Source organism: Lampetra planeri, unplaced genomic scaffold, assembly GCF_965212315.1.
Source record: "Lampetra planeri unplaced genomic scaffold, kcLamPlan1.2.h2 scaffold_1481, whole genome shotgun sequence".
NCBI lineage: Eukaryota > Metazoa > Chordata > Hyperoartia > Petromyzontiformes > Petromyzontidae > Lampetra > Lampetra planeri.
In genome coordinates, this window is record NW_027614203.1 from 5641 (window position 1) to 21269 (window position 15629).

At 41.5% G+C, this 15629-nt stretch overlaps 1 protein-coding gene across 1 annotated transcript; it reads right to left on the reverse strand.

Annotated features, from left to right (window-relative positions):
* Positions 1-303: 303 nt before the first annotated feature.
* Positions 304-3422, reverse strand: LOC144739417 (chordin-like protein 2). Its single transcript, XM_078622374.1, has 11 exons — positions 3353-3422; positions 2998-3131; positions 2827-2920; positions 2615-2760; positions 2075-2168; positions 1780-1841; positions 1370-1538; positions 1056-1244; positions 792-965; positions 552-644; positions 304-434 (listed from the first exon to the last, which is right to left on the reverse strand). The coding sequence occupies exons 1-11, from the start codon at positions 3420-3422 to the stop codon at positions 304-306; spliced, it is 1356 nt and encodes a 451-aa protein (XP_078478500.1).
* Between the last annotated feature and the right edge of the window lie 12207 nt (positions 3423-15629).

Genomic DNA, 15629 nt, shown 5'->3' on the forward strand with positions numbered 1-15629 from the left:
ATGCAAATGAATGTCATTCTTTTTAAGCAGAGGGAATTAATGCATTATGAATGTTTGCTAATGAATGTTTGCTAATAAAATGGGCAATAAAGGCAGAACTGTCTGCCAGGTGAAGTGTTTTACACTTTAATAATCTACAAATATGGAAAAATATGACATTGGAACTGACGCAGTGAAAAGTGTCCGGTAGTGAACCAACCATGTTGTAATTCCTCTCATATCACACAAACGAAGCACAAAATCACACATGATGAATACTGAAGATAATTATTGATTCCTAGGTACATGGATGAAGAGCGACACTTATGGTGAACACAGGCCTTCCATCTGCTGGGGATTTAGGAAAGTCACCATTTCACGAACGCCATTTTCACAAAGGGTCTGATGATCTTTATTCACATTTCCTACTTCCTCTTTAAATTTTCTCCAAGTTCCTGTAAAATAAAATATCACAAGTCAATAAATCTGCCCGCAGAGCAAAAAAAAAAAAAAAAAAAGATGGACATGGGGAGGATTTTAAAACACACCATGACGTTGTCACCTCAACTCACCTTCTTCAAGCGTTGTAAGTAACGTGTAATTTTCTGGATGAGCCATGATATCCTTCCGTTGAGCATCACCAATGTCCATGAGTTGTAACATTCCTAGAGCACCAAACAAGTCATCAGTCGTTTGTGTAGCAGTACCTTTTTTTTCCTGAAGAAATGGTTGACAGTCTGTAAATGAGTCTTGGCATCGATCTTTTCATCAAACTCAATTTACTGAACGCCATCTGCAGAACATTCACCAACCTTCAACAACCTTCCATACTTGTACTTCAACCTCAGCAGTGCTTTGTCTTTCAACAGCGATGATCTTAACTGTGTTGGGTGCGTTCACTTTCAAAGCTGATTCTACTTTATACACCAGGAGGTTATTCTTGTATCCGTGGTAACACTGGGTCTGGTTACTCTCAGCTTTACTTTCTAGAAAAAAGTGACAGAGACACATTTACAGCTGCCAGTGAGTCATGCTCAAACATCAGTTTCACTTGTTCATGAGCCATGTTTCACTACCAGGACAAGTCTTGCAGCACTTTCCCGCTGATTTCATAGGATGTTGGCATGGGTATTGGCTCGGACACGTGATGCGTTTACAGTCCTGAAGGCCATCACTACAAGTGCACAGGATGCATTCCAGGACCCTCCCCAAAACTGGATGCCACATGTCTCCATGAGAGTACGTCTTACCGTTGTATAAACACACTGAAGGGGAATGGAAAACATCTGAGTGAAGTGCTCCATATGGAAATGATTGTTAAAGTTGTGAGGAGCATATCTATAAAATCAAATCGCTATAAAAAAGGACCTTTACTTTTGGACAATCTCACCTCTTTGGTGTTTCCTCTGTAATAAAATCTTCACAGTGGTCTCGGAAGCACCTTTAAGGTTAAGTTTACTGAGGCTCAGGCCTCTGGAGGAAGCCCTGACCCTGGGGCGAAGACCTTGGTCCGACCGCACCAGGCTGTCCACTCCAGAACACTGGTCAACTGAATGCCTCTTTTATAAAACACAGATGCAACAGAAGTCTTTTATCTATTATTACACTTTGCGGCGCTTCCTGTCGAGCTAAAACAAATAGATTCATGACTCATAGGGGAAATTGAAGGTTTTGCTATGAATCGAAACAATAGAGTGGAAACTATTGTGCCCTATGAGGATGAAAGGTCATGGTCAGCAAGCTCCAAATCAATAAAAGTGTACAAACAGACACAAGTATTGGAAATATTTCCCAACATACAACGCCTCTGTTCAGCTGCTGGGTTCCGTCCTCTGACGATGACGATCCCGAGCTGCTGTGATCTGAAAGAAACAAGGGCCAAATGATTCAGAAGGAAACGTGGCGGCTGAGTGCTGGCTGGGTTTGAATTCCACATCATCATTCCACGGCATCATACATCAGTGTTGTATTAACAGAACACAGCATAAACTTAAGTGATTCATATATCACTGCAGAAAAGAAATTCAAATTAATTTGCCATATGATCAGTCCACACTGAGAACAGAGTGGCTGCAGCTCCAGCAGGTTTGATTACCTTTACACATCAGACAGCAGGTATCTGGGATGGCGACAGGCGAGGAGCAGGTGATGGGTTGGCACGTTTTCAGAGCGCAGAAGATATTTCCATTCTGAGGAAGAAAAATCAAAGAGAGCCTTTCAGATTTTTATAAACTGCGTAGTAAAGCAAGTCGGTGCTCCAGAGAGAAATCTGACGTTGTCTGTTTATACATTTACATTAATATCACAGGGAATAACAGCCAGCAGGTCTCATAACATTTTATTAAACATTTTATAAAATTTTATTTCACATAACAATGGTGGATGAGCTGCTTCAGGTTTCTACTTTCTAGTCAGCTGTTAACACACTCCTGGTTGAACAGTGCATGATGTGGAAATGAAGCTTTTACTATGGATGAATCTGACCTGCTTGAAAACCATGCAAACCTACACGAGTCAACGTTCTGCATTTCCCTGTCTATTAAGTGGAGTGTACTCACACGTCCAAAATCAAAGCGTGTAACTGTAAACAGCTTCCACCAAACGCACCAGGAGAAATAAATCAGACACAACTTACAGAGCATGAGCATATCACACACTGATTGCTGCTTTTGGATGGGAAGAGGTCATGCTTGGTGAAGGTCTCCCCCGGCTGATAAATGCTTCCATTATACCTACAGGACTTCACCGACGCTCTCAGCCCTGCAGGGATCCTGGGCTCATCTGAGGACCACACAACAACAGCGTAAACGGACAGAGCTTCTCCAGTCACAAGGCTTCAGAATGTACCCGTGCATCTTGGACAGCACTGCTGAGGGTCGGCCACTGGGTTGTCGCACAGCAGAGGAGGACACTTGATGGTGTTACATTTCACGTGACCTGTCTGAGAGATTACAAGCACAGCTTTAAGTGTGCACCATCAGCATTAGGTGCAGTTTGTGGATGTGAGAGAGAATGTACCTCTGCACAGACACAGCGCATGCAGAACATGAACCCAAAGGGCTCCAGATAGGGATGCCAGCTGTCTCCTGGGTTGTATGTCCTGTCTTTGAAAGTACAAACCAGCCCAGAGCCTGCAGTCACACAGAAGAAAGCTGAGGAAATAAAGAAACCAAAACAGAACTCCAAAGGAGCAAAGGGTATAATCAGAGCACCCCAAGGCCACAGATCTTAGAGAAACTTAGAGAAAAGTAATGTTTGAATCTTTCTGTGACAGACAATCGCGCAGCACACATGAAGCACGGAGCCTTCTCAGTTGATCAACATGTTTCCTGATCAGATCAGACAGAAGAAGCTCCAGCAGACTGGGACTTACCATTCCGGCCCCTCAGCTGGGCATCTGCAAACCAAATGATGAGAAGCAACAACGACAACATGGACTTCATTTTTTCACGTGCGTGACTAAGCCCCTCAACGCACAATAAATAGGAGTTTCTGCAGGACAGATACCGAAGGACAGTCTGACAAGAGCTTCTTCACTGTGTTTATCTCTGGCGCCTCCTGCAGGACACTCTTGGCCACAGCACCTTGTACAGGAGAACTGAACTGAGAATGTTGGAAATGGCGTCCGAAAAAAGAAGAAAAAAAGCCAGTTGTTCATTCAGCAGTAAAAAAAAAAAAAAAAAAAGGAATATGTGATAATACAGATTTTGTTCTGCGATTCAAATCAGTTATTTCCCTCACTGTCTGTTTGTTTTGTTTTTCTAACACTTTTTTAAAAAAGAAAAAATATCAGATCGGTCTCGAGTGGTGTCGACGGCCGACCCAAGTAGAACAACATAAATTTGAGCCAAATTGTTTTCCTTGACTATTTGGTCCAATTTTTCACCGCCACGGCCGTCGACGGCCGACGGAAGTAGAAAAAAACAAATTTGAGGCAATTTTTTTTTCCTTGAGTTTTTGGTCCAATTTTTAACCCCCCGCAGGCCGTCGACAGCCGACCAAAGCAGAAAAACACAAATTTGAGCCAAATTTTTTTCCGTGACTTTTTGGTCGAACTAATAACCCCCGCAGATGTCGAGTGAAGTAGAAAAACACAAATTTGAGCCAAATTGTTTTCCTTGAGTTATTGGCAAAATTTCGAACCCCCGCGGGGGTCGATGGCCGACGGGCATCCACTGACGCAAAGTTGAGCCAATTTTTTTTCCCGTGACTTGTTGGTCAAATTTCTAACCCCCGCGGGTGTCTACGGCCGACTGGAATCAGCTGATGCAAATTTGAGCCAAATTTTTTTCCTTGAATCTTTGGTCAAATTTCTAACCTCTGCAGGTGTCGGGAGCCAACTGGCATCAACTGACGCAAATTTGAGCCAATTTGGATCCCTTGACGTTTTGGTCAAATTTGTCAGGTCCGGACCTGTCGAGCGAATTAGAAAAAATCAAATCTGAGCCAATTTTTTTCCATTGACTTTTTGGTCAAATTTCTAACTTCTGAAGGTGTCCGGAGGCAACTGGCATCAACTGACGCAAATTTGAGACAATTTTGATCCCTTGACTTTTTGGTCAAATTTGTCAGGTCCGGACCTGTCGAGCGAATTAGAAAAAAATCTAATCTGAGCCAAATTTTTTCCTTGACTTTTTGGTCAAATTTCTAACCTCTGCAGGTGTCGGGATACAACTGGCATAAACTGACGCAAATTTGAGCCAATTTTGATCCCTTGACTTTTTGGTCAAATTTGTCAGGTCCGGACGTGTCGATCGAATTAGAAAAAATCAAATCTGAGCCAATTTTTTTTCCTTGACTTTTTGGTCAAATTTCTAACCCCCACGGGTGTCAGCGGCCGACTGGCATCAACTGACGCAAATTTGAGCCAATTTTGATCCCTTGAACTTTTTGGTCAAATTTGTCAGGTCCGGACCTGTGGAGCGAATTAGAAAAAATCAAATCTGAGCCAATTTTTTTTCCATTGACTTTTTGGTCAAATTTCTAACCTCTGAAGGTGTTGGGATCCAACTGGCATCAACTGACGCAAATTTGAGCCAATTTTGATCCCTTGACTTTTTGGTCAAATTTCTCAGGTCCAGACCTGTCGAGCGAATTAGAAAAAAACAAATCTGAGCCAATTTTTTCCCTTGACTTTTTGGTCAAATTTCTAACCTCTACAGGTGTCGGTGTCGGGAGCCAACTGGTATCAACTGACGCAAATTTGAGCCTATTTTGATCCTTGACTTTTGGTCAAATTTGTCAGGTCCGGACCTGTCGAGCGAATTAGAAAAAATCAAATCTAAGCCAAATTTTGTTCCTTGAGTTTTTGGTCAAATTTCTAACCTCTGCAGGTGTCCGGAGGCAACTGGCATCGACTGACGCAAATTTGAGCCTATTTTGATCCCTTGACTTTTTGGTCAAATTTGTCAGGTCCGGACCTGTCGAGCGAATTAGAAAAAGTCAAATCTGAGCCAATTTTTTTTCCTTGACTTTTTGGTCAAATTTCTAACCCCCACAGGTGTCAGCGGCCGACTGGCATCAACTGACGCAAATTTGAGCCAATTTTGATCCCTTGACTTTTTGGTCAAATTTGTCAGGTCCAGACCTGTCGAGCGAATTAGAAAAAATCAAATCTGAGCCAATTTTTTTTCCTTGACTTTTTGGTCAAATTTCTAACCTCTGCAGGTGTCGGGATCCAACTGGCATCAACTGACGCAAATTTGAGCCAATTTTGATCCCTTGACTTTTTGGTCAAATTTCTAACCTCTACAGGTGTCGGTGTCGGGAGCCAACTGGTATCAACTGACGCAAATTTGAGCCTATTTTGATCCCTTGACTTTTTGGTCAAATTTGTCAGGTCCGGACCTGTCGAGCGAATTAGAAAAAATCAAATCTAAGCCAAATTTTGTTCCTTGACTTTTTGGTCAAATTTCTAACCCCCACGGGTGTCAGCGGCCGACTGGCATCAACTGACGCAAATTTGAGACAATTTTGATCCCTTGACTTTTTGGTCAAATTTGTCAGGTCAGGACCTGTCGAGCGAATTAGAAAAAATCAAATCTGAGCCAATTTTTTTCCCTTGACTTTTTGGTCAAATTTCTAACCTCTGCAGGTGTCGGGAGCAAACTGGCATCAACTGACGCAAATTTGAGCCAATTTTGATCCCTTGACTTTTTGGTCAAATTTGTCAGGTCCGGACCTGTCGAGCGAATTAGAAAAAATCAAATCTGAGCCAATTTTTTTTCCCTTGACTTTTTGGTCAAATTTCTAACCTCTGCAGGTGTCGGGATCCAACTGGCATCAACTGACACAAATTTGAGCCAATGTTGATCCCTTGACTTTTTGGTCAAATTTCTCAGGTCCAGACCTGTCGAGCGATTTAGAAAAAGTCAAATCTGAGCCAATTTTGTTCCTTGACTTTTTGGTCAAATTTCTAACCCCCACGGGTGTCAGCGGCCGACTGGCATCAACTGACGTAAATTTGAGCCAATTTTTATCCCTTGACTTTTGGGCCAAATTTTTCACACCCACGTGTGTTGTAGGCCGACTGAAGTAGAAAAACTAAAAAATTTGAGCCAAATTTTTTTCATTGACTTTTTGGTCAAATTTTTCACCCCTGCGGGTGTCGACGGCCGACCAAAGTAGAACAACACAAATATGAGCCAAATTTTTTTCCTTGAGTTATTGGTCAAATTTTTCAGGTCCGGACCTGTCGAGCGAATTAGAAAAAAACAAATCTGAGCCAAATTTTTTTCCTTGACTCTTTGGTCAAATTTCTAACCTCTGCAGGTGTCGGGATCCAACTGGCATCAACTGACGCAAATTTGAGCCAATTTTGATCCCTTGACTTTTTGGTCAAATTTCTCAGGTCCGGACCTGTCGAGCGAATTAGAAAAAATCAAATCTGAGCCAATTTTTTTTCCTTGACTTTTTGGTCAAATTTCTAACCTCTACAGGTGTCGGTGTCGGGAGCCAACTGGTATCAACTGACGCAAATTTGAGCCTATTTTGATCCCTTGACTTTTTGGTCAAATTTGTCAGGTCCAGACCTGTCGAGCGAATTAGAAAAAATCAAATCTGAGCCAATTTTTTTTCCTTGACTTTTTGGTCAAATTTCTAACCTCTGCAGGTGTCGGGATCCAACTGGCATCAACTGACGCAAATTTGAGCCAATTTTGATCCCTTGACGTTTTGGTCAAATTTGTCAGGTCCGCGGCTGTCGAGCGAATTAGAAAAAATCAAATCTGAGCCAATTTTTTTTCCTTGACTTTTTGGTCAAATTTCTAACCTCTACAGGTGTCGGTGTCGGGAGCCAACTGGTATCAACTGACGCAAATTTGAGCCTATTTTGATCCCTTGACTTTTTGGTCAAATTTGTCAGGTCCAGACCTGTCGAGCGAATTAGAAAAAATCAAATCTGAGCCAATTTTTTTTCCTTGACTTTTTGGTCAAATTTCTAACCTCTGCAGGTGTCGGGATCCAACTGGCATCAACTGACGCAAATTTGAGCCAATTTTGATCCCTTGACGTTTTGGTCAAATTTGTCAGGTCCGGACCTATCGAGCGAATTAGAAAAAATCAAATCTGAGCCAATTTTTTTTCCTTGACTTTTTGGTCAAATTTCTAACCCCCACGGGTGTCAGCGGCCGACTGGCATCAACTGACGCAAATTTGAGACAATTTTGATCCCTTGACTTTTTGGTCAAATTTGTCAGGTCAGGACCTGTCGAGCGAATTAGAAAAAATCAAATCTGAGCCAATTTTTTTCCCTTGACTTTTTGGTCAAATTTCTAACCTCTGAAGGTGTTGGGAGCAAACTGGCATCAACTGACGCAAATTTGAGCCAATTTTGATCCGTTGACTTTTTGGTCAAATTTGTCAGGTCCGGACCTGTCGAGCGAATTAGAAAAAGTCAAATCTGAGCAAATTTTTTTCCATTGACTTTTTGGTCAAATTTCTAATCTCTGCAGGTGTCGGGAGCAAACTGGCATCAACTGACGCAAATTTGAGCCAATTTTGATCCCTTGACTTTTTGGTCAAATTTGTCAGGTCCGGACCTGTCGAGCGAATTAGAAAAAGTCAAATCTGAGCAAATTTTTTTCCATTGACTTTTTGGTCAAATTTCTAACCCCCACGGGTGTCAGCGGCCGACTGGCATCAACTGACGTAAATTTGAGCCAATTTTTATCCCTTGACTTTTGGGCCAAATTTTTCACACCCACGTGTGTTGTATGCCGACTGAAGTAGAAAAACTAAAAAATTTGAGCCAATTTTTTTTCCTTGAGTTATTGGTCAAATTTTTCACCCCCGCGGGTGTCGACTGCCGACTGACAACAACTGACTCAAATTTCAGCCAAATTTATTTCCTTGACTTTTTGGTCAAATTTGTCAGGTCCGGACCTGTCGAGCGAATTAGAAAAAGTCAAATCTGAGCAAATTTTTTTTCCTTGACTTTTTGGTCAAATTTCTAACCCCCACAGGTGTCAGCGGCCGACTGGCATCAACTGACGCAAATTTGAGACAATTTTGATCCCTTGACTTTTTGGTCAAATTTGTCAGGTCCAGACCTGTCGAGCGAATTAGAAAAAATCAAATCTGAGCCAATTTTTTTTCCTTGACTTTTTGGTCAAATTTCTAACCTCTGCAGGTGTCGGGATCCAACTGGCATCAACTGACGCAAATTTGAGCCAATTTTGATCCCTTGACTTTTTGGTCAAATTTCTCAGGTCCGGACCTGTCGAGCGAATTAGAAAAAATCAAATCTGAGCCAATTTTTTTTCCTTGACTTTTTGGTCAAATTTCTAACCTCTACAGGTGTCGGTGTCGGGAGCCAACTGGTATCAACTGACGCAAATTTGAGCCTATTTTGATCCCTTGACTTTTTGGTCAAATTTGTCAGGTCCGGACCTGTCGAGCGAATTAGAAAAAATCAAATCTAAGCCAAATTTTGTTCCTTGACTTTTTGGTCAAATTTCTAACCCCCACGGGTGTCAGCGGCCGACTGGCATCAACTGACGCAAATTTGAGCCAATTTTGATCCCTTGACTTTTTGGTCAAATTTGTCAGGTCCGGACCTGTCGAGCGAATTAGAAAAAGTCAAATCTGAGCAAATTTTTTTCCATTGACTTTTTGGTCAAATTTCTAACCTCTGCAGGTGTCGGGATCCAACTGGCATCAACTGACACAAATTTGAGCCAATGTTGATCCCTTGACTTTTTGGTCAAATTTCTAAGGTCCAGACCTGTCGAGCGAATTAGAAAAAATCAAATCTGAGCCAATTTTGTTCCTTGACTTTTTGGTCAAATTTCTAACCCCCACGGGTGTCAGCGGCCGACTGGCATCAACTGATGTAAATTTGAGCCAATTTTTATCCCTTGACTTTTGGGCCAAATTTTTCACACCCACGTGTGTTGTAGGCCGACTGAAGTAGAAAAACTAAAAAATTTGAGCCAAATTTTTTTCATTGACTTTTTGGTCAAATTTTTCACCCCTGCGGGTGTCGACGGCCGACCAAAGTAGAACAACACAAATATGAGCCAAATTTTTTTCCTTGAGTTATTGGTCAAATTTTTCAGGTCCGGACCTGTCGAGCGAATTAGAAAAAAACAAATCTGAGCCAAATTTTTTTCCTTGACTCTTTGGTCAAATTTCTAACCTCTGCAGGTGTCGGGATCCAACTGGCATCAACTGACGCAAATTTGAGCCAATTTTGATCCCTTGACTTTTTGGTCAAATTTCTCAGGTCCGGACCTGTCGAGCGAATTAGAAAAAATCAAATCTGAGCCAATTTTTTTTCCTTGACTTTTTGGTCAAATTTCTAACCTCTACAGGTGTCGGTGTCGGGAGCCAACTGGTATCAACTGACGCAAATTTGAGCCTATTTTGATCCCTTGACTTTTTGGTCAAATTTGTCAGGTCCAGACCTGTCGAGCGAATTAGAAAAAATCAAATCTGAGCCAATTTTTTTTCCTTGACTTTTTGGTCAAATTTCTAACCTCTGCAGGTGTCGGGATCCAACTGGCATCAACTGACGCAAATTTGAGCCAATTTTGATCCCTTGACGTTTTGGTCAAATTTGTCAGGTCCGGACCTATCGAGCGAATTAGAAAAAATCAAATCTGAGCCAATTTTTTTTCCTTGACTTTTTGGTCAAATTTCTAACCCCCACGGGTGTCAGCGGCCGACTGGCATCAACTGACGCAAATTTGAGACAATTTTGATCCCTTGACTTTTTGGTCAAATTTCTAACCTCTGCAGGTGTCCGGAGGCAACTGGCATCAACTGACGCAAATTTGAGCCAATTTTGATCCCTTGACTTTTTGGTCAAATTTGTCAGGTCAGGACCTGTCGAGCGAATTAGAAAAAATCAAATCTGAGCCAATTTTTTTCCCTTGACTTTTTGGTCAAATTTCTAACCTCTGCAGGTGTCGGGAGCAAACTGGCATCAACTGACGCAAATTTGAGCCAATTTTGATCCGTTGACTTTTTGGTCAAATTTGTCAGGTCCGGACCTGTCGAGCGAATTAGAAAAAGTCAAATCTGAGCAAATTTTTTTCCATTGACTTTTTGGTCAAATTTCTAATCTCTGCAGGTGTCGGGAGCAAACTGGCATCAACTGACGCAAATTTGAGCCAATTTTGATCCGTTGACTTTTTGGTCAAATTTGTCAGGTCCGGACCTGTCGAGCGAATTAGAAAAAGTCAAATCTGAGCAAATTTTTTTCCATTGACTTTTTGGTCAAATTTCTAACCCCCACGGGTGTCAGCGGCCGACTGGCATCAACTGACGTAAATTTGAGCCAATTTTTATCCCTTGACTTTTGGGCCAAATTTTTCACACCCACGTGTGTTGTATGCCGACTGAAGTAGAAAAACTAAAAAATTTGAGCCAAATTTTTTTCATTGACTTTTTGGTCAAATTTTTCACCCCTGCGGGTGTCGACGGCCGACCAAAGTAGAACAACACAAATATGAGCCAATTTTTTTTCCTTGAGTTATTGGTCAAATTTTTAACCCCCGCGGGTGTCGACTGCCGACTGACAACAACTGACTCAAATTTCAGCCAAATTTATTTCCTTGACTTTTTGGTCAAATTTGTCAGGTCCGGACCTGTCGAGCGAATTAGAAAAAAACAAATCTGAGCCAAATTTTTTTCCTTGACTCTTTGGTCAAATTTCTAACCTCTGCAGGTGTCGGGATCCAACTGGCATCAACTGACGCAAATTTGAGCCAATTTTGATCCCTTGACTTTTTGGTCAAATTTCTCAGGTCCGGACCTGTCGAGCGAATTAGAAAAAATCAAATCTGAGCCAATTTTTTTTCCTTGACTTTTTGGTCAAATTTCTAACCTCTACAGGTGTCGGTGTCGGGAGCCAACTGGTATCAACTGACGCAAATTTGAGCCAATTTTGATCCCTTGACTTTTTGGTCAAATTTGTCAGGTTAGGACCTGTCGAGCGAATTAGAAAAAATCAAATCTGAGCCAATTTTTTTTCCATTGACTTTTTGGTCAAATTTCTAACCCCCACGGGTGTCGACTGCCGACTGGCATCAACTGACGCAAATTTGAGCCAATTTTGATCCCTTGACTTTTTGGTCAGATTTGTCAGGTCCAGACCTGTCGAGCGTATTAGAAAAAATCGAATCTGAGCCAATTTTTTTTCCCTTGACTTTTTGGTCAAATTTCTAACCTCTGCAGGTTTCGGGAGCCAACTGGCATCAACTGACGCAAATTTGAGCCAATTTTGATCCCTTGACTTTTTGGTCAAATTTGTCAGGTTAGGACCTGTCGAGCGAATTAGAAAAAATCAAATCTGAGCCAATTTCTTTCCCTTGACTTTTTGGTCAAATTTCTAACCTCTGCAGGTGTCGGAAGCCAACTGGCATCAACTGACGCAAATTTGAGCCAATGTTGATCCCTTGACTTTTTGGTCAAATTTGTCAGGTCCAGACCCTGTCGAGCGAATTAGAAAAATCAAATCTGAGCCAATTTTTTTTCCTTGACTTTTTGGTCAAATTTCTAACCCCCGCGGGTGTCGACTGCCGACTGACAACAACTGACTCAAATTTCAGCCAAATTTATTTCCTTGACTTTTTGGTCAAATTTCTAACCCCCACGGCTGTCAATGGCTGAGCGAAGTAGAAAAACAAAAATTTGAGCCAAATTTTTTCCCTTGACTTTTTGGTCAAATTTTTCACCCCTGCGGCTGTCGAGCGAAGTAGAAAAACACAAATTTGAGCCAATTTTTTTTTCCTTGACTTTTTGGTCAAATTTTTTACCCCCGCGGGTGTCGACTGCCGACTGACAACAACTGACGCAAATTTCAGCCAAATTTTTTTCCTTGACTTTTTTGGTCAAATTTCTAACCTCCGCGGGTGTCGATGGCCGACCGGCATCAACTGACGCAAATTTCAGCCAAATTTTTGTCCTTGACTTTCTGGTCAAATTTCTAACCCCAATGGGTTCAGACTTCTCCAGAAGTACGCAACAGAAATGAATTTCTGTTAATACTGATTGAATTGGCAACAACCTATCAGTAAGCAACAATATTTATTCTTAAATACATACACATAAAAACCCATTCATAAAAAGACACAGAGTGAATATCAAGTTTGATTGTTTGTGCTAAAACTGTCATATGTGGTGCTAACTGGCTATGGGGAATACATTACATTGCATAGCTTGGATTGGCACGTGAGAGATGTGACTCAAAAAGTGCATTTGATGTTAGATAGAGATACATTAGATACAGTGTCATTTTCTACGTTTGTTGGGAGCGACATGTCACAGCCGGTAAACTACTGGTGGTTTAAACCTTTACCTCCCTTACTTGTCCACAGCAGATGACCCTGATATACATACAAAATGATTACATTATGATGACTCACAACACCATTTAAGAACAAATGGGAACACTGTTCTTAGCGTGTAGCATCACAGCAGAAGAAGACACAGGTGTACGAACACATGTGAACAACAACTAAATAATGAAAATCATGATGATACTTATTATATGAATTATCTGACATTAATACATTTCATGGTGACACACTGATTGGAAAGCAGTTTTTTTGGTTTGTATCTTTTGCTAAAATTCTTGGGTCCAAACACAATACTGAGAATGCTAACAATCAAAACAGGATCAATATGGGTCAAATAATTGGGTATGTGCACCATATTTGCATGTCCACAGCACCAACGTATTAATAACAATGTAACAAAGTGTCACTGCAGAAATTCTTTCCAGTCAACAGCAGGGATTTGTGTTAAAGACAACTGATTTACTGGAAAGCACATGACTCCTGAGATGAGTGTATTAATCCATATGAACCTTAGCAGTAGTTAAGACATCTATACAAATGCATTGGACAAACTTGAGAATACAGAAACACAGTGAAGCAACAATATCAAGAGGATGTATATCTGTAAACAGTGTGATCACAGAAGCAGTGACAGATGTAATTTATTTACTATGAATATAAAAGTCCACTGTGTGTGTGTGTGTGTGTGTGTGTGTGTGTGTGTGTGTGTGTCTGTGAGGGGGTAACTTGCTTGGTTGCTATGGTTACTGCATCCCCTGGTGTCGTAGGACTTAGACACCAATTCATGCTGTCTGAGGCATTTATGAGAACGTTAAACGGTAACATTTCCCCAGGTCACACATTTGTATTTTAGGTTAAACATTCACAATACAGTATATCCAGTGTTAACTTAACCATCCCTAATATTTCACTTAACTTTTACATTATCCATGAACTCCTGAACAGCTTGGAAGAAATATTTGAGATAATAGTGTTAATACTGGGCCACTGTGTACATAATTCAACTGCAGAGCAACTAAAAAAATTAATGTACTGCAAAATGTTATTTTTTGGATGCTACAAAAGATCTTGGCAATGTTTTCTGATTTCCTTATGGTACACCTGACAGCAAATCTCTGACCTGGCCTGATACCAACTGTATGAGAAAAGTTCTCTTGGTGACTGGGAATGTCCTCGGGGACATGGCTGCCTCAGGCACTTTAATGCCATGAACCCAGTGAGAGATCCTAGACAATTAGGCACACACTCTTAACAATAATGCATATGAGCAATCTTGGATTTTTGGTGTTATAATAGAAATTTAATAGCCAATAAAAAAGAAAAGAAATCCCAAATCTTAAAAAAAGCCCCACATCCAGTGTATCGCTTTGTCCATCTGTCCATTTTCTCATCCACGGCTCAGACTTCTGAGCTGTTGTGGCAGTCTTGCATCCTTACCACCAACATGGGCTCTGTGCTGACAGACCCTTTGACCACCTCCTGCACTCCCTCTCGCCATCCTTCCTTCCCATCCTTCTGTCGGGATCTCAGCACAAGCACGAGGGTGACAACGATAAGGACTGTAAACAGCAGCCCTACCATGGCCCCCACCACAGTCACCACACCTTCCTCATTCTCATTTGTGGTCAGCTCGCTTGGTTCCAGTTCCTCTGCAAATAGATCATTTGCCCCCCCTGCCCGTCGCTTGGTGCGGTCCAAGCTGATGTGCATGATATTGGTGCCACGATTGTTTTCAGCTCCGATATCTTCAGCAATTTCTGGGATTTCATCCCCCGCCGACCTCCTGGGGCGGTGGCCTTTGCTGCCTGATTGCGTCAAGGAAAGCTCGCTGCTCGTGGAAACAAAGGAGTGGTACTCTAGGCTGCGTTTTCCAATACCTCTGTTGGCATTTTCTTTGGAGCGGACTGTGTAAATAGTGTGAATGAACCACTCGCGCCCTGCAGCAACCTGAGAAAAAACACACAATGTATATCTTACCACTGTATTCAATATAAAGTGGCAGTTTATCCCACAATAGCACAAGCAGGGTAATACCATTTTATGCACTGACATATCAGTTGTTAGTTGCTAGTTGATAACAAAACACAGGTATTGGCTATAAAGAAATACGATTTAGAGTACCTGGAACATGGCTGTAGAATCCAGTCTGAAGCCGTCAGACCCCGGCTGTCTGACGAGGGACATGGCTGAAGGATCGTCTATTGCCAGCACAGAATTAAAACTCACATCTCCAAACGCACGTGCCTGTGTCTCTGGCTGAGCCTTGTCCTGGTGAGGTGAGAAAAAAACAAACAAACACACAGAGGGTAAATTATCTTTGCTGTTGTACTTTACCATTAAATATTGAAAAACCTGACTTACAAGAATTTTGAATCTATAAAGCAATGATGGCGAGTCAGCCAGGCAGCCAAATTCAAACTTGGTTGGGTTGTATTTTGGTACGTATCCGTCTGTACCGGTGCAGAGGAACACCTTCTCTATGCTACAGAAGAAAGAGTCTCCAAGATTCTGCACAGGGTCCACCATGACACGACCATAGATTGTATCCCCTGAAAGAACAAAAGAAGAATCCTAAGTCTACTGAATCCTGAATAACAGACACAATACATATATATATACATATATATATATATATATAATACACAATAATTGACAAAACTGATGGCATTGTCAATGGAATGGTGTCTTTGTCTCACAATGTGCACACCATGAAAAATATTTACAATTTTGGAAAAAAGGGTGAAAAAAATACTGAAACTGAATCAAGCTGCCCAACGGCCCCTTTCGACCCTTGGCCCCTCCCACTGGGCATGTAATATAATTGAACAAATAAGTTCAATGTAGATC

What these genes read in the sequence shown, in the direction of transcription:
- LOC144739417 (XM_078622374.1), bottom strand. Translation starts at nt 3,422, where the DNA reads ATGAAGTCCATGTTGTCGTTGTTGCTTCTCATCATTTGGTTTGCAGAT. An exon ending in ACAGAGGAAACACCAAAGAG is followed by an intron (nt 1,245 to 1,369) that starts GTGAGATTGTCC and finishes ATTCCCCTTCAG; the next exon opens with TGTGTTTATACAACGGTAAG. An exon ending in AGTATGGAAGGTTGTTGAAG is followed by an intron (nt 645 to 791) that starts GTTGGTGAATGT and finishes TTGGTGCTCTAG; the next exon opens with GAATGTTACAACTCATGGAC.